Below are 16,113 nucleotides of genomic sequence, written 5' to 3'. Positions count from 1 at the left end.
TGCATGTTATAATTCTAGGTATTCAGAAAGTAAGGAGGGTATTATGAGTCGTATCCTCTTACCGGTTGATACCAACAGAACTTAAAATATTGAAGGGTAGCCTAATGGTTAGATGGTTCATCGAGCTGAAGACTCAGGTTCGATTCCCCACATGGGTACAATGTGTGAAGCCCATTTCTGGTGTCCCCCATTGTGATCTTGCTGGAATATTGCTAAAAGTGGCATAAAGCTCAATTCATTCACTCAGTCGAATAATGTATTTGTTATCCTATTTAACGGTTGGAATTAAGAAGGTAACACAAGGTCAACTCCGAGTTGGTGTAGTGTGAGGTAACCATGTTACACTGTGGGATAATTATATATATCTGGCTTTACTCTGGACTTGTACAAGCAGAGTACAAATACAGTACAAATACAGGCTTCACAGCTATGTGAATTCTGATGCAATGAATAATGCACTGGTTGTCACCCTAATGGGATTTCAAGTAAGATCATTTAGAACATTGGTTGTTATATGTACTTCAAATGCCCAATAGACTGAATCCAAATGATTAGAATATATTAATACTAAATAAACCTAGCCTATACACAATGGCAGTGATACCTGTAAATAAATGCACAATGGCTTAAAACATTATCTGCTTCCCTGATTTGTAGTGATATCTATTGCTATGCCTTAGGTTTGGTTTGATGTTGTACATTGCACTCAGCAGTATTCTTTATGTTAACACTTTTAGGGGTGGTGGGGTAACCTCGTGGTTAAAGCATTGGCTTGTCACAGCTGGGTTCGATTCCCCACATGGTTACGATGTGTGAAGCCCATTTCTGGTGTTCCCCACAGTGAGGCTGTGAAAAAATGCTCTAATTGTATGACTTTTCTATTCTCAAAGTTTATTAAAACCACTTGCGACTTTTTTACCACTTCCTAACCATCTTTTCTTGATGTTGCAGTGGGAAAATTACAAGTCCAAAATGGAAGCCGTTCCGTGGCATGCACCTGTCAATAAAGGACAAGATCAGACTGAACAACATCATCTGGAGGGAATGGCACCTGCAGTGTAAGTAGATGTCCCTTTATTCTGCCTCGACCTTAGGTCCTTATTTTCTAATATATATTAGGCCATATGATAAGACTTTGTTGTCGTTTGGTTGGCATGTATGTTTGGATTGACTGACAGTTAGTCCCGTTAAGATTTGCGTTTGTATTCGGTGAATCAAACCATTTTCTTTCATGAATTCAATTCATTAGTCATTGCCACTAGAATTGAATATGTATGTCAGAGAGTCTTTTTACATGGAACTAGATTGTTGTTTATCTAAGTGGGAATACAGTATGGAATATTGCCAAACATTATTTTGCCAAGGCCCTTTATGGCACTGTGGTTAGGCTATATTCATCATTGTTATCCCCCGCAACGCGTTTTGCGATGGGGATTAAAATGGACTCCGTCCGTGCGTGCGTGTGTGTGTGCGTCCGTCCGTCCATGCACATTTGTCTTTTCCAGAGCAGAACTCTAAAACCGTTCACTATTTCTTCACCAAACTTGACTTGGCACATAGATAGATCTGGTGGTGTACTGGTGCCTTTTGGTAGTTTTGGAATTTTGAATAAAATATTTTTGGCATTTCCATGGCAACAAGTTTGACTTAGCCTGAAATTGTTGTAGTGCTCTTTTCCGGAGCAGAACTCTAAAACTGTTCACTATTTCTTCACCAAACTTGGCACATAGATAGATCTGGTGGTGTACTTGTGCCTTTTGGTAGTTTTGGAATTCTGAATAAAATATTTTTGGCATTTCCATGGCAACAAGTTTGACTTAGCCTGAAATTGGTGATAGTGCTGCTTTCCCGAGCAGAACTTTAAAAACCTTTCAATACTCTCCTTCCACTTTTCTATATACACACCTAAATATTTGACATAATCATAACTTGTAGACATAATCATGAAGAGTATTTTGCCATTGCGGGGGATATTGATGACTTTGTCTTCTTGTTTGCATTGCATTTATTTTTTGGCTTCATAGAAAATATCATTTAAATGTTTCAACTTAAGCAATTTAATTTGCTTGAACCTAAGTACATTTCGTGAATAAATATTCGTATTCGTTACTATAAATTCGGAAAACATATTGTATTCTCGCCATAATGTATTTGTGACAAAGTGTGATACCTTTTATCTTTGCCTTCTGGAGTTATCACCCACTTGAAAAGACCAATTCTGAGGTGATTCCAAACAGTTAAGCATTTTCAGTAGAGCTATGCCTGAAAAGGGTACTTCAGTGTTTTGACAAGAAATTGAACAAGTAGGCTAGGACCCACAGTTCACCATAGAGTGAGTGAGTTTAGTTGTACGCCGCACTCAGCAATATTCCAGCTAGATGGCGGCGGTCTGTAAATAATCGAGTCTGGACCAGACAATCCAGTGATCAACAGCATGAGCTTCGACCTGCGCAATTGGGAACCGATGGCATGTGTCAACCAAGCCAGCGAGCCTGACACCCGATCCCGTCATTCCCCTCTTACAAGCTTGGGTTACTGTTTAAAAACATTCAGGGCCACATTCTGAGAGATCATTTGAAACACAATATAAACACAGCAGGATACTGCTGATAAGTATGCTCCAGACTTTTGGATAATATTGCAAGATGTCTTTGCTTGTTTTGTTTTGGTTGGTTGTTGTTTAACGCCGCATTCAACAATATTTTAGCTTTATGGCAGCGGTTTGTAAATGATCGAGCCTGGATCAGACAGTCTAGTGATCAACATCATGAGCATCGTTCTACCCAATTGGGATATGATGATGTGTCAAGCAAGTCAGCGAGCCTGACCGCCCGATCTAATTATCCCCCCGCAACGCGTTTTGCGGGGGGTATTAAAATGGACTCCGTCCGTGCGTGTGTCCGTCCGTCCGTCCGTGCACTTTTGTCTTTACCGGAGCAGAACTCTAAAACCGTTCACTATTTCTTCACCAAACTGGGCACATAGATATATCTGGTGGTGTACTGGTGCCTTTTGGTAGTTTTGGATTTCTGAATAATATATTTTTGGCATTTCCATGGCAACAAGCTTGACTAAAACTGAAATTAGTTGTAGTGCTCTTTTCCGCGGAGCACAACTCTAAAACCGTTCAATGTTTCTTCACAAAACTTGGCACATACATATATCTAGTGGTGTACTGGTGCCTTTTGGTAGTTTTGGAATTCTGAATAAAATATGTTGGCTTTTCCATGGCAACAAGTTGCACTTTGACTGGAATTGGTGATAGTGCTATTTTCTGGAGCAGAACTTTAAAGACTTTTCAATACTCTCCTTCACTTTTCTATATACACACCTAAATATTTGACATAATCATAACTCGTAGACATAATCATGAAGAGTATTTTGCCATTGCGGGAGATATTGATGACTTTGTCTTCTTGTTATTCACTTATTATGACAAGCATGGGTTTGAGATATTATGAGATTGACTATAAATTGACACATCAAATCGTGTGAGACATGAGAAGGGCTAAAGTCTCACTTTATGGCTTTATATTGTGATGTTAATACTCACTCTCTCTCACTTACGCACATTGAATCACTATATATTTTAAACCATATTCAGTATGTTTTCCTTGCCAGTGCAGTTTCTTCACTACTGCTGAGAATTCACTTTTGTGAAGTTGTACGTCACCCTGTTTTCAAGTTATCATAAATTTTTTCAACATAACTGTAATTGTATGATTTTGTAAAGGTAATTATATTTTTCAGATGTTTTTCGGGAAAATACCCAATGTTTGCCAGTTTGCAACTCCGTTGTCAGACGACATTCACACAAAGCCCGAGGTAAGTAATTTTTTCATGCATCTTATCATCCCGTCATCTCACTCTAAAAGGACATTCTGACTTCAAACATCATGCATGATATGGCCTTCAACATCTGTTTGTCTTGCTGATACAAGGTATAACCATAGTTACAACCAGGAGGCAAGTGTTTATTGAAGATATGTATGAAATCAGGATCTATTGGGGGGTTCAAGATCGTGAAGATTGTCGTATTCATGTGCAATGACATATTTAGAAAAGACCATTAACTGTGCAGGATACAGTGCAGGATAGGTTTTAGGATACAGTATTTATATCCCGGATGCTCATACTCAAGTAACTTGAAGTAAGTCATGTATGACAAAGAGTACAAGGACATAAAATACCAATTTACACATGACTGTTTGCTTTGTAGTAACATGCTTTGTCATGCTGTCATATTGGTGCCTCAAGCTGAGAATTATTTGTGGATATTTTTTTATTAGACATGCTTTCAATCACAAAAAATGCAGTAAAAATGAGTATGAATTGAGAGGCATATATATAAACTTGTATGAACAGAAAAAGGATTGAGAGGCATTAGGGGTGAAACGATATACTACAGTATTAGTAGAACCACAGTATGTTGTCTTCAGTTCGGTATATAGACAATCTCACCCAAGTGTCTCACCCAAGATCAATTATATCAGTTGATAAAGTTACAAATATCGTTTTTTATTACCTTTATCAACGAGTGTTTATATGATTGATATTAGTAGACACGAGGGTGAGATTCCATTTATCATCAAAAATCATTCTTCATTAGTTTTCAATGAAAAATGTACATCTCTGAACACAGTACTACCATTAGACTTGCAGTGCAGTGATGTCATAGCATTGTGTTGTCATCAAGTTGATGATGTTATAGCATTGTCAGGGCATTGTACAAAATCTACTGTCAAAGCGATATCTCCTGTGAAACACAGTTTGGATGATAAACTGTAATGTAATCCAGAAAGTTAGTTATTTTCGGTTTTCGTACCATCATTTCTATCTAGTCATAAACTGACAGTTTTGTTCATTCAAAATGACAAAGATTATGGTTATTTTTTTTCCCAGGTTATTAAACAATGTAAGGTTGGCTCTTGTCAATTTTCTGCATTATGATCATATCTCATATACTGAAACAAAATGGACCGAACAGAAAGGCCTTGTACCGCAGTATATACTGTACCATGGTAAGAGCATACCATTTCACCCCTAAGAGGCAAATACACATGTCTAGATGCCTCTCAATCCTTATTCTCTTCATTACTTGCTTGATAGCTGTGTTAGAACCTACACCGACACGATTCTCTTGCTTTAATTAAGAAGTGGTTCATCCATCCAGGTTGTCAGGCTCGCTGACTTGGTTGACACATGTCATTGGTTCCCAATTGCGCAGATTGATGCTCATGCTGTTGATCACTGGATTGTCTAGTCCGGACTCGATTATTTACAGACCGCCGCCATATAGCTGGAATATTGCTGAGTGCGGCATACAACTTAACTCACTCACTCACTCACTTCCTTAGTGACATGTAGGCATATGACAATATGGTGTCCTGCTGCCTGTACAGGCTGAGCACCTGACTTGATATGGATTTTTACGAGAGGGCAACTGACCCATCTCATAGCTAGATTATTTAAAGAGTGATTATAATCTTTCACCTCTGATAAACAGGCAAGCAAGACAGTTGTAATATTTTCCTGCTGCTGAATAAAAGAAAGTTGAGGGAAGAGTTATAATCTTTGAAGCTTCAATATGCATGGTGTTACATGTAATGATAGAAAGGAAGAAAACTGACCTTGATATTTAAGGTGAAGAAAAACTGAAATGGGACAGGAAAAACTGTACAGGGTTGGGATATTGACATAGAATAAATATATGTATATATATCCTGTTAAGGATCTGGTTGAAAATGACTCCTCGGAAAATACCTCTTTATGTATTGTTCTTTAAGGGGGTCTGCCCGTCATCAATGGTAGCAAACAAGAATATGCACATTCTACCAGCTCATAGGATATTCTTGATGTCATAAATTTTAGATTTATGTTTTAAGGAAAGAAATTCTCTGATTTGCAATCTTTGAAAAAGGAATTTTGAAGTTGATCAATGCAGCTCGATGTGAAATATTTAGCTATTTGCATGTATCCTTCCAGGCTGTTGTGTTGGAGGGCAAGTACTGGAAGAGACGGTTAGACACCGTTACAGCTGAGTACAAGAAATGGAGGCGGTACTTCAAAGAACGAGTATCTAGGAACCCCCCAGACTCACAGATGCAAGAGGTACTGAGACCCTTTTCTTATAATAAACTAATAAGCTATCTACAAGTTAATGTTGTAAATACTAGCAATAATGTACTTCTGATATGACTTACAAAGAAGTTTATTATAACATTGGTTATCAGGATCATAATGTTCTGTTTATTATTATTTTGAAACTGTTAAAAGTTACATGATAAATGGACCCGTGAAGATCCGGGGTAGAATAGGTCTTCAGCAACCCATTCTTGTCATAAAAGGCGACTGCTTGTCGTAAAAGGCGACTAACGGGATCGGGTGGTCAGGCTCGCTGACTTGGTTGACACATGTCATCGGTTCCCAATTGCGCAGATCGATGCTCCTGCTGTTGATCACTGGATTGTCTGGTCCAGACTCGATTATTTACAGACCGCCGCCATATAGCTGGAATATTGCTGAGTGCGGCGTAAAACTCAACTCACTCACTCACTACATGATAAATGCTTTTTGGTTTTGCAAAGTATCTTGTTATATAGCATGTTTTGTTTTTGAGAAGAGCTAATATTTAGCTTGAAATTCTATAGCCTTCATTGCTTTGAATGCAAGTAACCTTAGTCCTTTGATGCATGTAGCCTCATTGTGTTAAGTGCAAGTGACCTAATTGCTTTTGGTGTATACTGACCACTAAAAGAAAGTATGCACTGTTAAATTCTTTCTGAATTTGAAACCATAACAACAATGAAAAGTTTGCATGTAAACTTTACTAGGTAGATATTGATGTCATAAGATGGTGACAGAACAGCATGTTTAATGTCCATGACAGTCCAAATTCGAGGCATGTTGTCAAGCAACATTGTCAAGGATCCAGTAATGGGTTACTGCACCGTGAGCGGCGAGAACAGCACTGCATCACCAATGCATAAATCTGTCAAATTGGCAGGATTATCTTGCGGATTTGGTACATGGTGATGACGTCACTTCATTTCATCCCACACATGCTCTACAGGGGAGAGATCTGGGTGCCGTTGTACAAAGCGGTCTTAGCACTAAGGTGACCGTAACTCCCATACTTTAACACTGACTTAAGGTAGCCTTAGCCCTAAGGTTGTTTTGAACAATGGCACCCTGGTGATTTGGTAGGCCAAGGCAGTACTTGAACATGGTGCTCTTGAGAAAAGCCATTGCAGCCATAGCCATGTGAGGACGTGCATTTTCCTGTTGGAATGTCAGTCCTTAGCCATGACATTGAAAAAACAGAATTGCTACAATTGGTCCAGGAATCTGATCTTTATTGGCCCTACCTGTCAAACTGAGGTAAACAACTGAAGGTGTTCTAACGTGCACCTATCCCACCTTAAATCATAACGGAAACAACTGAATTCCTCTCCATGACATAAGCTTGAGCATAATGCCCAAGATGTCTGTAGACACATTGACTTCTGTCACTATGAGAGTATTAAATCTACACTCATCCTCCACCACAACCGATTACCTTTCTTGATGATGTTGCATGAGGATAGGTTGTATGGAGGGACGACCTGGTTGTATCAATGATGTGAGTGGTGCCTGTAGGGGTAGAATGGTCCTGGAATGGTCCGAGCAGTGGTCGCTGCAGTATGGAACCTGTGCAAGAGATTGGTTACCCGTTCTTGTCATGTGTGGACTCATGAACATGGGTGATCAGCACTATATTATTGATCTGAGATAGTCAACAGTGCTGAAATAGTGATTTGCGCAGCCACGTAACCTGGAGACATCTCCCCACGGTCCATTGCAATAGCCTTGTACGTTCAGTCATGAGCCTTGGCTTCATGTGTGGTTCATAAGTTGTTTCATTTTTTTAACAATCAAATGTCATAACAACTTCCCAAATAGACAGCAGTTTTTGACATTATGTGCTCCACACAATTTCATTGAGGTGCACATCCACAAACGTGCACAAAACCACTGACGTCATGAAACGTAGCTCATGCAAATGTTCAATTCATTTCACCTTTTGCCTTATACATCTGTATTCATGTACACATCTAGTTACAATATATGTTTTGAGTTCTTTTCTTTTTGTGGATAGTATATGCATTTTTATTGCTTTTAGTACATGTAGGTAGCCTCTTTGATTTTGATGCATGTGGCTTCACTGCTTTTAATGCCTGTAGCCTTAATGAAAGTAAATTTATTGCTCTGATAGCAGGTTTCTCTTTGTTTCTAATGCATTCTACAGATTACAAACAACATTTAACCAAACCAGTAGGTTGATAAGATAACATGTGCAAAATAACCCAGTAGGTTTTACAGTGTTCACAAGGCTACTATAACATTTTTTGTTTAAGTTTTGAACGTTATTCTCAACACAGTTGTTGTGCAGAAAAGAACTCAATTCTCCAGGCTGTTCATTTTATACTTCCACATAAAACATTGTACAGACATTAGGCAAGAACTGAGCTGGTGCATTGTTATACAGGAAATTCCAAACATTTGAATGTGTGCGTTTTCAAAGCAATACATAGGGCCTGTATTTAAATTGGAGGAGAGTTCTTTTCAGAATCTTATTTGTAGAACATAAAATGTAACATGGCTGGTTCTGTCACCATACTTGATCCATATGGAGTGTTGCTCATGCTATCAACCACCGGTTTGTAGGAACATTGCTGAAACAGGGTAAAACCTCACTCACTCACTCTCACTCTTTTGCTCACTCACTCTTTCATTCACTGTCTTTCATTCACTCATACTCTCGCTCACCCACTCACTCATATACCCAGACCCAAAAATAGACAAATTGAATGACATGAGCAAAGAATGGTTATAAAAATCACTCACTCACCCACCCAAAACCCCCACTCACTCACTCACTCACTCCACTCACTCACTCACTCACTCACTCACTCACTCACTCACTCACTCACTCACTCACTCACTCTCACTCTTTTGCTCACTCACTCTTTCATTCACTGTCTTTCATTCACTCATACTCTCGCTCACCCACTCACTCATATACCCAGACCCAAAAATAGACAAATTGAATGACATGAGTAAAGAATGGTTATAAAAATCACTCACTCACCCACCCAAAACCCACTCACTCACTCACACACTCACTCACTCACTCACTCACTCACTCACTCACTCACTCACTCACTCACTCACTCACTCACTCACTCACTCACACTCACACTCGCACTCACTCACTCACTCACTCTCTCTCACTCACTCACTCTCACTCACTCACTCACTCACTCACTCACTCACTCACTCACCTCAACTACTGAGACTTGTATCTATGTTACTAACCCCGCATGCTCTAACTATTACTAATACCGATTACAGGACGATGATTTCCCTCACCAGGTGGCAACCATTGCTGAACTGCTGGAAAGGGTCAAGGATTCCACAATGATCCCAAGACCGTCTCAAGCATCGGCCACAGACTTACTGATCACAAATGATTTCGAGGAGATGGATTTCACAGATAATCTTTTCTCGTCACTGAAGGAACCGTTTCAGTTTCCCAATCCTCGTGAATTGTGTAAGTGTATAGAAATATGCCCATTTATATTGCAGGAAAAACAAGTAGATGTTTAGGTCAGGTAACAGATTTGATCATGGCAATTAGGTTTTCTGGAAGGTATTTGTTTTTTTTAAATAGGCATTCATCCAGAAGATATTTTTTTATATTTGCCGAAATGAAAGAAATCAAAAAAAATCTGGACATACCATTTGTCCTGAAAAAGAGGTAGAACATAATAAAATACTGTATGTCTTGAATCAGTAACTGAACAGATATTCCTTTGCTGGAATATAGCTTTCCACTTCGACAAGAAAGGATTACAAAATTTGATAGTGACTGTTATATTAAACTATCATAAAAGGTCCCATTTTGAGGCACAAGTGTATGGTTTGTAGTTCATCAATATAGAAAGTTGAGGGATTATAACCTTCTTTTTTTAGCCTTCGAAACAGAGTAAGTCTCCCAAATGCCATCCTTGTCATAAGGGTCAACTGAAAGTGGAATCTGGACGCCACAATCACTTGGGATCATTGCTTATGAAGTCAACCAGTGATTTTCAAGACGGGGGTTGACTATTTAGGAAAGGCTTCCAAATATGCTGGACTATTGGTGTAAAATGCCATTTCCTACAATTCTTCAGTTTTGGCCTTGTTGGGGTGGTGGGGCAGCCTAGTGGTTAGAGCGTTCGCTCGTCACGCTAAAGACCTGGGTTTGATTCCCCACTTGAGTACAATGTGTGAAGCCTATTTCTGGTGTCTCCCGCTATGATATTGCTGGAATATTGCTAAAAGCAGAGTAGAACTAAACTCACTCCTATGTCCTTGTCGATGCAGCTCAACTCGGCTGTGCTGACCTAATCCAGCCAGGACTGATTCAACTGCAGCCCAACCTTGAGGACTTCATGGATGTGGACAGTGTGCACGGTGAGTCCTTCTTACACTTAAGGGGGGATTATATAGAAAGGGCCATTATCAAGGTTTCTTTCAGCTGTGACAGTTATGAATATTTCTAACTTAGAATAGAGATGATTATGATAATTATGTAGAGGTTAGGTTCCTCTCAAGGAAGATTCGAAAGTCAATGTTAAAGAATTGGATCTGGTGTCCCCTGGAGTGATTTTGCTGGAACATTGCCAAAAGCGGCGTAAAACCATACTCACCTACGGAAGTACTGGAGTTAAATCATTCTATCACTAAATATCACTTTCATTCCTGACCTCAGGGCCAGGCATGAGCAGTATATCTCCAGAACATTTGAATTACATTCACCTTTTCCCAGTTGATTTTGAACTGCTTGCTTAATTACCTAATGTGTCCTTTTCATCTTACGTACCTGTGTTTCCATACAGGTCTGTGTTAATTTTCAATATTATTTCTCTTTTTAAAATGTCAACTGATTAGTTTAAAATACCCAGTCAGCTAGTTCGAATGGGAAAAAATATAGTCACCAGAAAAAAATGTTAATATCTACCGACAAAATTACCTGTGAGCAAAGACTTATTTGGAGGAATGGAATGTCTTTTCAGATATGATTATGAACTCCTCTCGGACACAGATGACCAACTTCCTGTCTGGATCAACAGGCTCGCTTGATATCATGCCTACAGGGTCTGCGTTGCAGGTAGGTTGGGAGAACACAGAGATTTATTGCCACTAGTTATTCCTCCCATGGTTAGAATAGGTCCATCGCAACCTATGTCAGTCATAAAAGGTAACCCGTGAAGAATTGGGTTAGAATTGGTCTTCAGCAACCCATGCTTGTGATAAGAGGCAACAAATTTTATTGGTGGTCACACTTGCTGACTTGATTGTCACATGCAGAGCTCCAGATAAGATTTAGCTCATGTGGGTACTGTACGCACTGTATTTTTTTGGAGTGGGGATTATGAATGTTGAGTGGGTATTTCATTTTCCATTACCCACTGCTTTAAAAAATGTGCGTATTTCAGTCATTTTACTCACCTAAGTATTATGTCATTGAGTAAGTTTACTAAGCAGGTATGTTCTGCCTTATGTCATACCTAATCAAAACCAACTTAAGTATAATGGAAATTATTTCATAAAAAATCACTCATCCTATACTGACAGTACAACACTTGTCCTATACTAACAGTACAACTTGATAGCAATCGATGTCTTTTTCATTACGCAAGCGATTTTTATAAATATATTCCGTACGCATTTGTTTTAAACTTTTATGCGTATCTAACATTTTAAATGCGTAATTGGTACGCAACAATTATTTTTCAGTGTGTAATTGGAAATTTTCTATGTGAAATTTTACCCGAATACGCAGCTTATCTGGGCCTCTGCACATGTCATCGCATCCCAGCTGTATAGATTGATATGTATGATGTTGATCACTGGATTGTCTGGTCCAGACTGCCACCATATTATAGCTGGAGATTTGCTAAATGTGGTGTTAGACAACGAACAAGTGTAAGAGTTGACCAAATATATGAAATGGTCAGGGTCAACCCTTCGATATTGATTGTTACTAACATTTAGTCACTAGATTGTCTGGTCCATTTTTGACACTCCATATTACTGTGAATGAATGTTCATGGCGTTACATTATTTTTAGTATGGATCATCATGTATTCAGTTGTCTTCATTGAGAGGCTTTTTAGAAGTCGTGAAGTCACACAGGGTATTTCCGTTGTTGACAATGGTACAGGAATGTGTATCAAAACGTCACACTCATGAAATAAGAGAAATTGTTATCCATTGTTCAATATTGTATTCAGTTGTCATTGTGACCTCCCTGGGGAGTATACAAACCAAGTTGTCTTTGTGGTGCCAGGAGGTTAACAATGACACTGCCATGTCCTACCAGGTACCCATATGCCGATGTGTGAACAAAGAGGTATAGAGATACCATATGTGCTAGATGTGCATAAATGAAGGGGAGAATCAAAGCCCTAGATACTTCAATGGGTCAAACTAAGGCAGGGTTCACACGGGCTTGAAAAAGTGTGAAATTTGGATATTTTACCCTAAAAAGGATCTACCTTCACTTTAGGCTTGAAAATGCCCTAATTGCCAGTGATTTGCCCTAAAAGACCCTATATTTAGCAAAATGTGTCAGGTTATAATTTTACAGGGAACTAATACGTAATATAAATACATTACTATGACAGTGGGTGTTAATTAATCTTCATCGCGAAGCAAAACATTCCCAGTGCAGCGGTGTAGCTAAGAGTTATCTCCCCCTGATGGTTGGTCCCACATTTGCCCAGCCTTGTGTGTATTCAACTACTTGTGTGTTATATGTGTTTCTATAGTTCCTTACAATTGTTGATGGGCCTTCGAAAAGTCCCTAGAAAGGCCTTAAATTTGATGGCTGATAATCTGTACAAACCCTGTAAGGTGTTTCTTGTTGGTTTCAGTCAAGCAACTCTGACCCGATGCAGGTTACCATGACAGTGGAGCAGCAGCTAGCAGCCCTACAGCAGCAGGCCTACCCCGATCCAACAGGAGTCCTGGAATACCAGTTGTCTCAGGCACTTGGCAACACAGGATCATTTGGTCAGCCTAGCAGTGCTGGGATGGGTCAGTCAGGCCTCATTGTTGATCTACAGACTGATCAGTTTGGACAAAACACTGACTTCATGCAGTCTAATGTCATGAACAAACCTGAAGTGAAGTCTCAGCCTATAATGGAGCAGTCCTCTACTCGCAGGGTTGCACAGGTGTTACCAAGTGCTCATATTGCTCCAACGTCAGTGACGTCATCACAGGATGTGCTCAGAAAGACAGGTGATTCGGTGCCACGTATGGCTACCAAGCCCCAAGCGGGTGGGGTTGGAGGAGGGTTAGTGCAGCAGGAGTTTGTGCCTCAGAAGAAGGATGGTTTTGTTGTACCAAAGGTGAGTGTAATGTGAAACACTATTAGTACTAAAAGTCATGATATCAAAGCATCCATGTATTATTGAGAAAGGTTTGAGTATCCCTTGCTCGCATGTACAGTCCGTTTGGCTCAAAAGCGGACCGATGAATTGCAATCTAACTCGAAAACTAATAAACATAACATACTCAATGAAACGCTGATCATAATCAAAACATCATACCCACTCTGTGAGGTTTTTGCAGAATTTTTGTCCCAAAAATAATAAAGTTGTTTAACAAACTATCATTAAAATATTGACACACTTCACTGTTTGTTACGAAGGAGGAGTGCAGAGAAAGTGACAGCCAGGTGTTCGAGAAGCACGTTCACAGACAAAGTTATTTATTCATTAACCTGTGCTGTGCCGTCTCCATCCGTTCTCGAACACCTGACTGTCCCTTTCTCTGCACTCCTCCCTCGTAACAAATAGTGAACTGTGTCAATATTTTAATGACAGATTGTTAAACAACTTATTTTTCCTTATCCTGACTCATGCTCTTTTTGCTTGTCTTCTTCTTCTTGCGAACATAGTGGAACACTTGTATCTCCCTAATTGAAGCTCCCTTCAATTTAAAATCACTAATTAGTATTCACCACGAGTTACCTCCTTTCCACAAGCGCGGGAACGAGGGCGCCACCTCTACCCATGTGCCTCACTCTCTCCTTCTTCGCCCAGTGAGCTGGACGTGAGAGCGTCTGTGTCTCCCGACACACTATATCCTTTGATTATATTTAGTTAGTTACCCCGTGATAGACATCTATAGAGGTTTAGCTAGTATCCTTCAACCATTATATATTGATATTTAGTCGCTTTTCTACAGTTTATTCACGGACGCCGCCGGTTTGTTTCAGTGGATTACGCTTGATGAAAATTCTGTACTATTGCAGATTACGCTTTTTATGCTGCTGCTGATCCACCTTTAATATGATGTACGGCCATGTTTATTATATTCACATTGCAGTTGCGTACTAATTTATCCAATTCTACCTCTTTATTAATATTTACTTTGGCGCTTGGCACGCACAGCAGATAGGTCGCCAGATGCAGAGTCTAGTATGACTGATACACGGAACCCTCGCCAGTCTACTGCTGTTGGTCACTCTCCCGCGGTGGTGTTCCGCTAGAGTGGTGGAGAGGTGTGGGACGTAGTCCGCCATCTCCAAGAAGCATTCTGCTTCCCCAGACATCCCATCGCCGCAGCAGAAGACTAGAGGGTTTTTCTACTACATCTCAACAACCCAGACCGCTCCCATCGAAGTTTGGGCCTGTATGATGATCAGCCGTCATCATACCGGATGTACATCTAAGATTGACCGATGTCGCACAGATCAGCATGCAGCCTGATGTACCAACGCGAGATATGGCGATGATCGCCCTGAGGGTCCCATCATTACTAACACTCAACGCAGACGCCGCGACACCCAGGGCAGCGCCGACCTCTGAGGGAAAATCAACGGTCTACTAGGACTTTCAACCGAGATTGTTCCAGCCGATGACCTGGACCTCTACGATGATCAGCTGATCATCATCCCCGACGACGCCACAAGAAACGACATCGACAGCTACAACGACATCAGCAGAGATCACCATGCAGCCTGATGCCTCTACACTGATGTCGGACGATTTTCCGTGGACCTCCATTAACACCGCAGATAAAGCACCGACGACCTTCGCCGCAGACCATCCCAGAAGACATGATGCGACAAATTATGAACATCATGGAGGACCAATATCTGGCGTAGCAGGGTCCGAAAGTTTCGCGAAGGCTCCAACGACAGCACCCCAGAGGCACCCCCGCCAACGAAAGCAGCCAGGACGATGTCACCTTTCGCTAAGGAAGTCAATGGACCACCTTGACGAAGGACCTAGATGTACAGCTCTTCGCGAAGGCCTTCGTGAAGGCGGAAAGGACCTAGATGTACAGCCTTCGCGAAGGCGGAAAGAACCTAGATACAGCCTTCGCGAAGGACTTCGCGAAGGCAGGATAGATCATCACCTTTGGCGCGGTTTCATCCCTAGATGTGGACTCGGACCATCAGACATCACGGAAGCCTTCGCGAAGGTCATATCGCGTGCCTCCTCCGACCGACGCAGAGGAAGCTTCGCCAAGGCATGCTGGCGACACCTGAATCCAGATCATCATCATCTAGAAGGACATCGAGGGACTATACAAGAGCTTCGCAAACTATCAACGCTCCCCTCACAAGTCTCCTCGAAGATCAACCCATAGACAAGTTGATCATCGATATCAAGTATAAGAACTACAATCGTATATTGGTTCTGTTGAATCCATGACGAGACGATGTTCGCTGGCCTAAATAGATCTAGAACGATCAATTAGACACTTATCACCAGACTTCGTGTAACACGACTTCTGAATATGATAAGATGATCCATGCGGCCCCTACTTAGGCAAGCGCCACGATCCCACATCCTGTTAAACACAGAGGCTGTTCACGAAACAACAAGCCATATATATATTTATATATATATATATATACTAATCGGGCTTTGATTTCGACACCTTCGCGCGATGGTCGCTAAGGCTAAGTGGCTCCAAGTCTACTTCACCCAGAAGATCTAGAAGGGATACTTTCGAGAACTTCGCTGAGTCTCCGGGCGCTCACCGAGGAAGTCTCCTCCAAGGTTT

At 40.7% G+C, this 16,113-nt stretch overlaps 1 protein-coding gene across 4 annotated transcripts in view; it reads left to right on the top strand.

Moving 5' to 3' along the window:
* Positions 1-16,113, top strand: part of LOC124280857 (carbohydrate-responsive element-binding protein-like) — a 57,798-nt gene that overhangs the window by 15,724 nt on the left and 25,961 nt on the right. For 2 of the 4 annotated variants that reach the window (XM_046716846.1, XM_046716845.1), the window contains exons 1-7: positions 952-1,058; positions 3,751-3,825; positions 5,986-6,111; positions 9,394-9,592; positions 10,408-10,497; positions 11,100-11,194; positions 12,963-13,442. In XM_046716846.1, coding sequence (XP_046572802.1) covers positions 3,751-3,825; positions 5,986-6,111; positions 9,394-9,592; positions 10,408-10,497; positions 11,100-11,194; positions 12,963-13,442 — 1,065 coding nt within the window. In that variant the 5' untranslated portion in view covers positions 952-1,058. Of the gene's footprint in view, positions 1-951; positions 1,059-3,733; positions 3,826-5,985; positions 6,112-9,393; positions 9,593-10,407; positions 10,498-11,099; positions 11,195-12,962; positions 13,443-16,113 lie in introns of those variants that run through there. The other 2 variants (XM_046716848.1, XM_046716847.1) reach the window with 2 other exon arrangements.

The sequence above is a fragment of the Haliotis rubra genome, unplaced genomic scaffold, assembly GCF_003918875.1.
Source record: "Haliotis rubra isolate DU_JTF1 unplaced genomic scaffold, ASM391887v1 Scf275, whole genome shotgun sequence".
NCBI lineage: Eukaryota > Metazoa > Mollusca > Gastropoda > Lepetellida > Haliotidae > Haliotis > Haliotis rubra.
The sequence above is the reverse complement of the archived record's forward strand: the minus strand, read 5'-3'. Positions and strand labels throughout refer to the sequence as shown.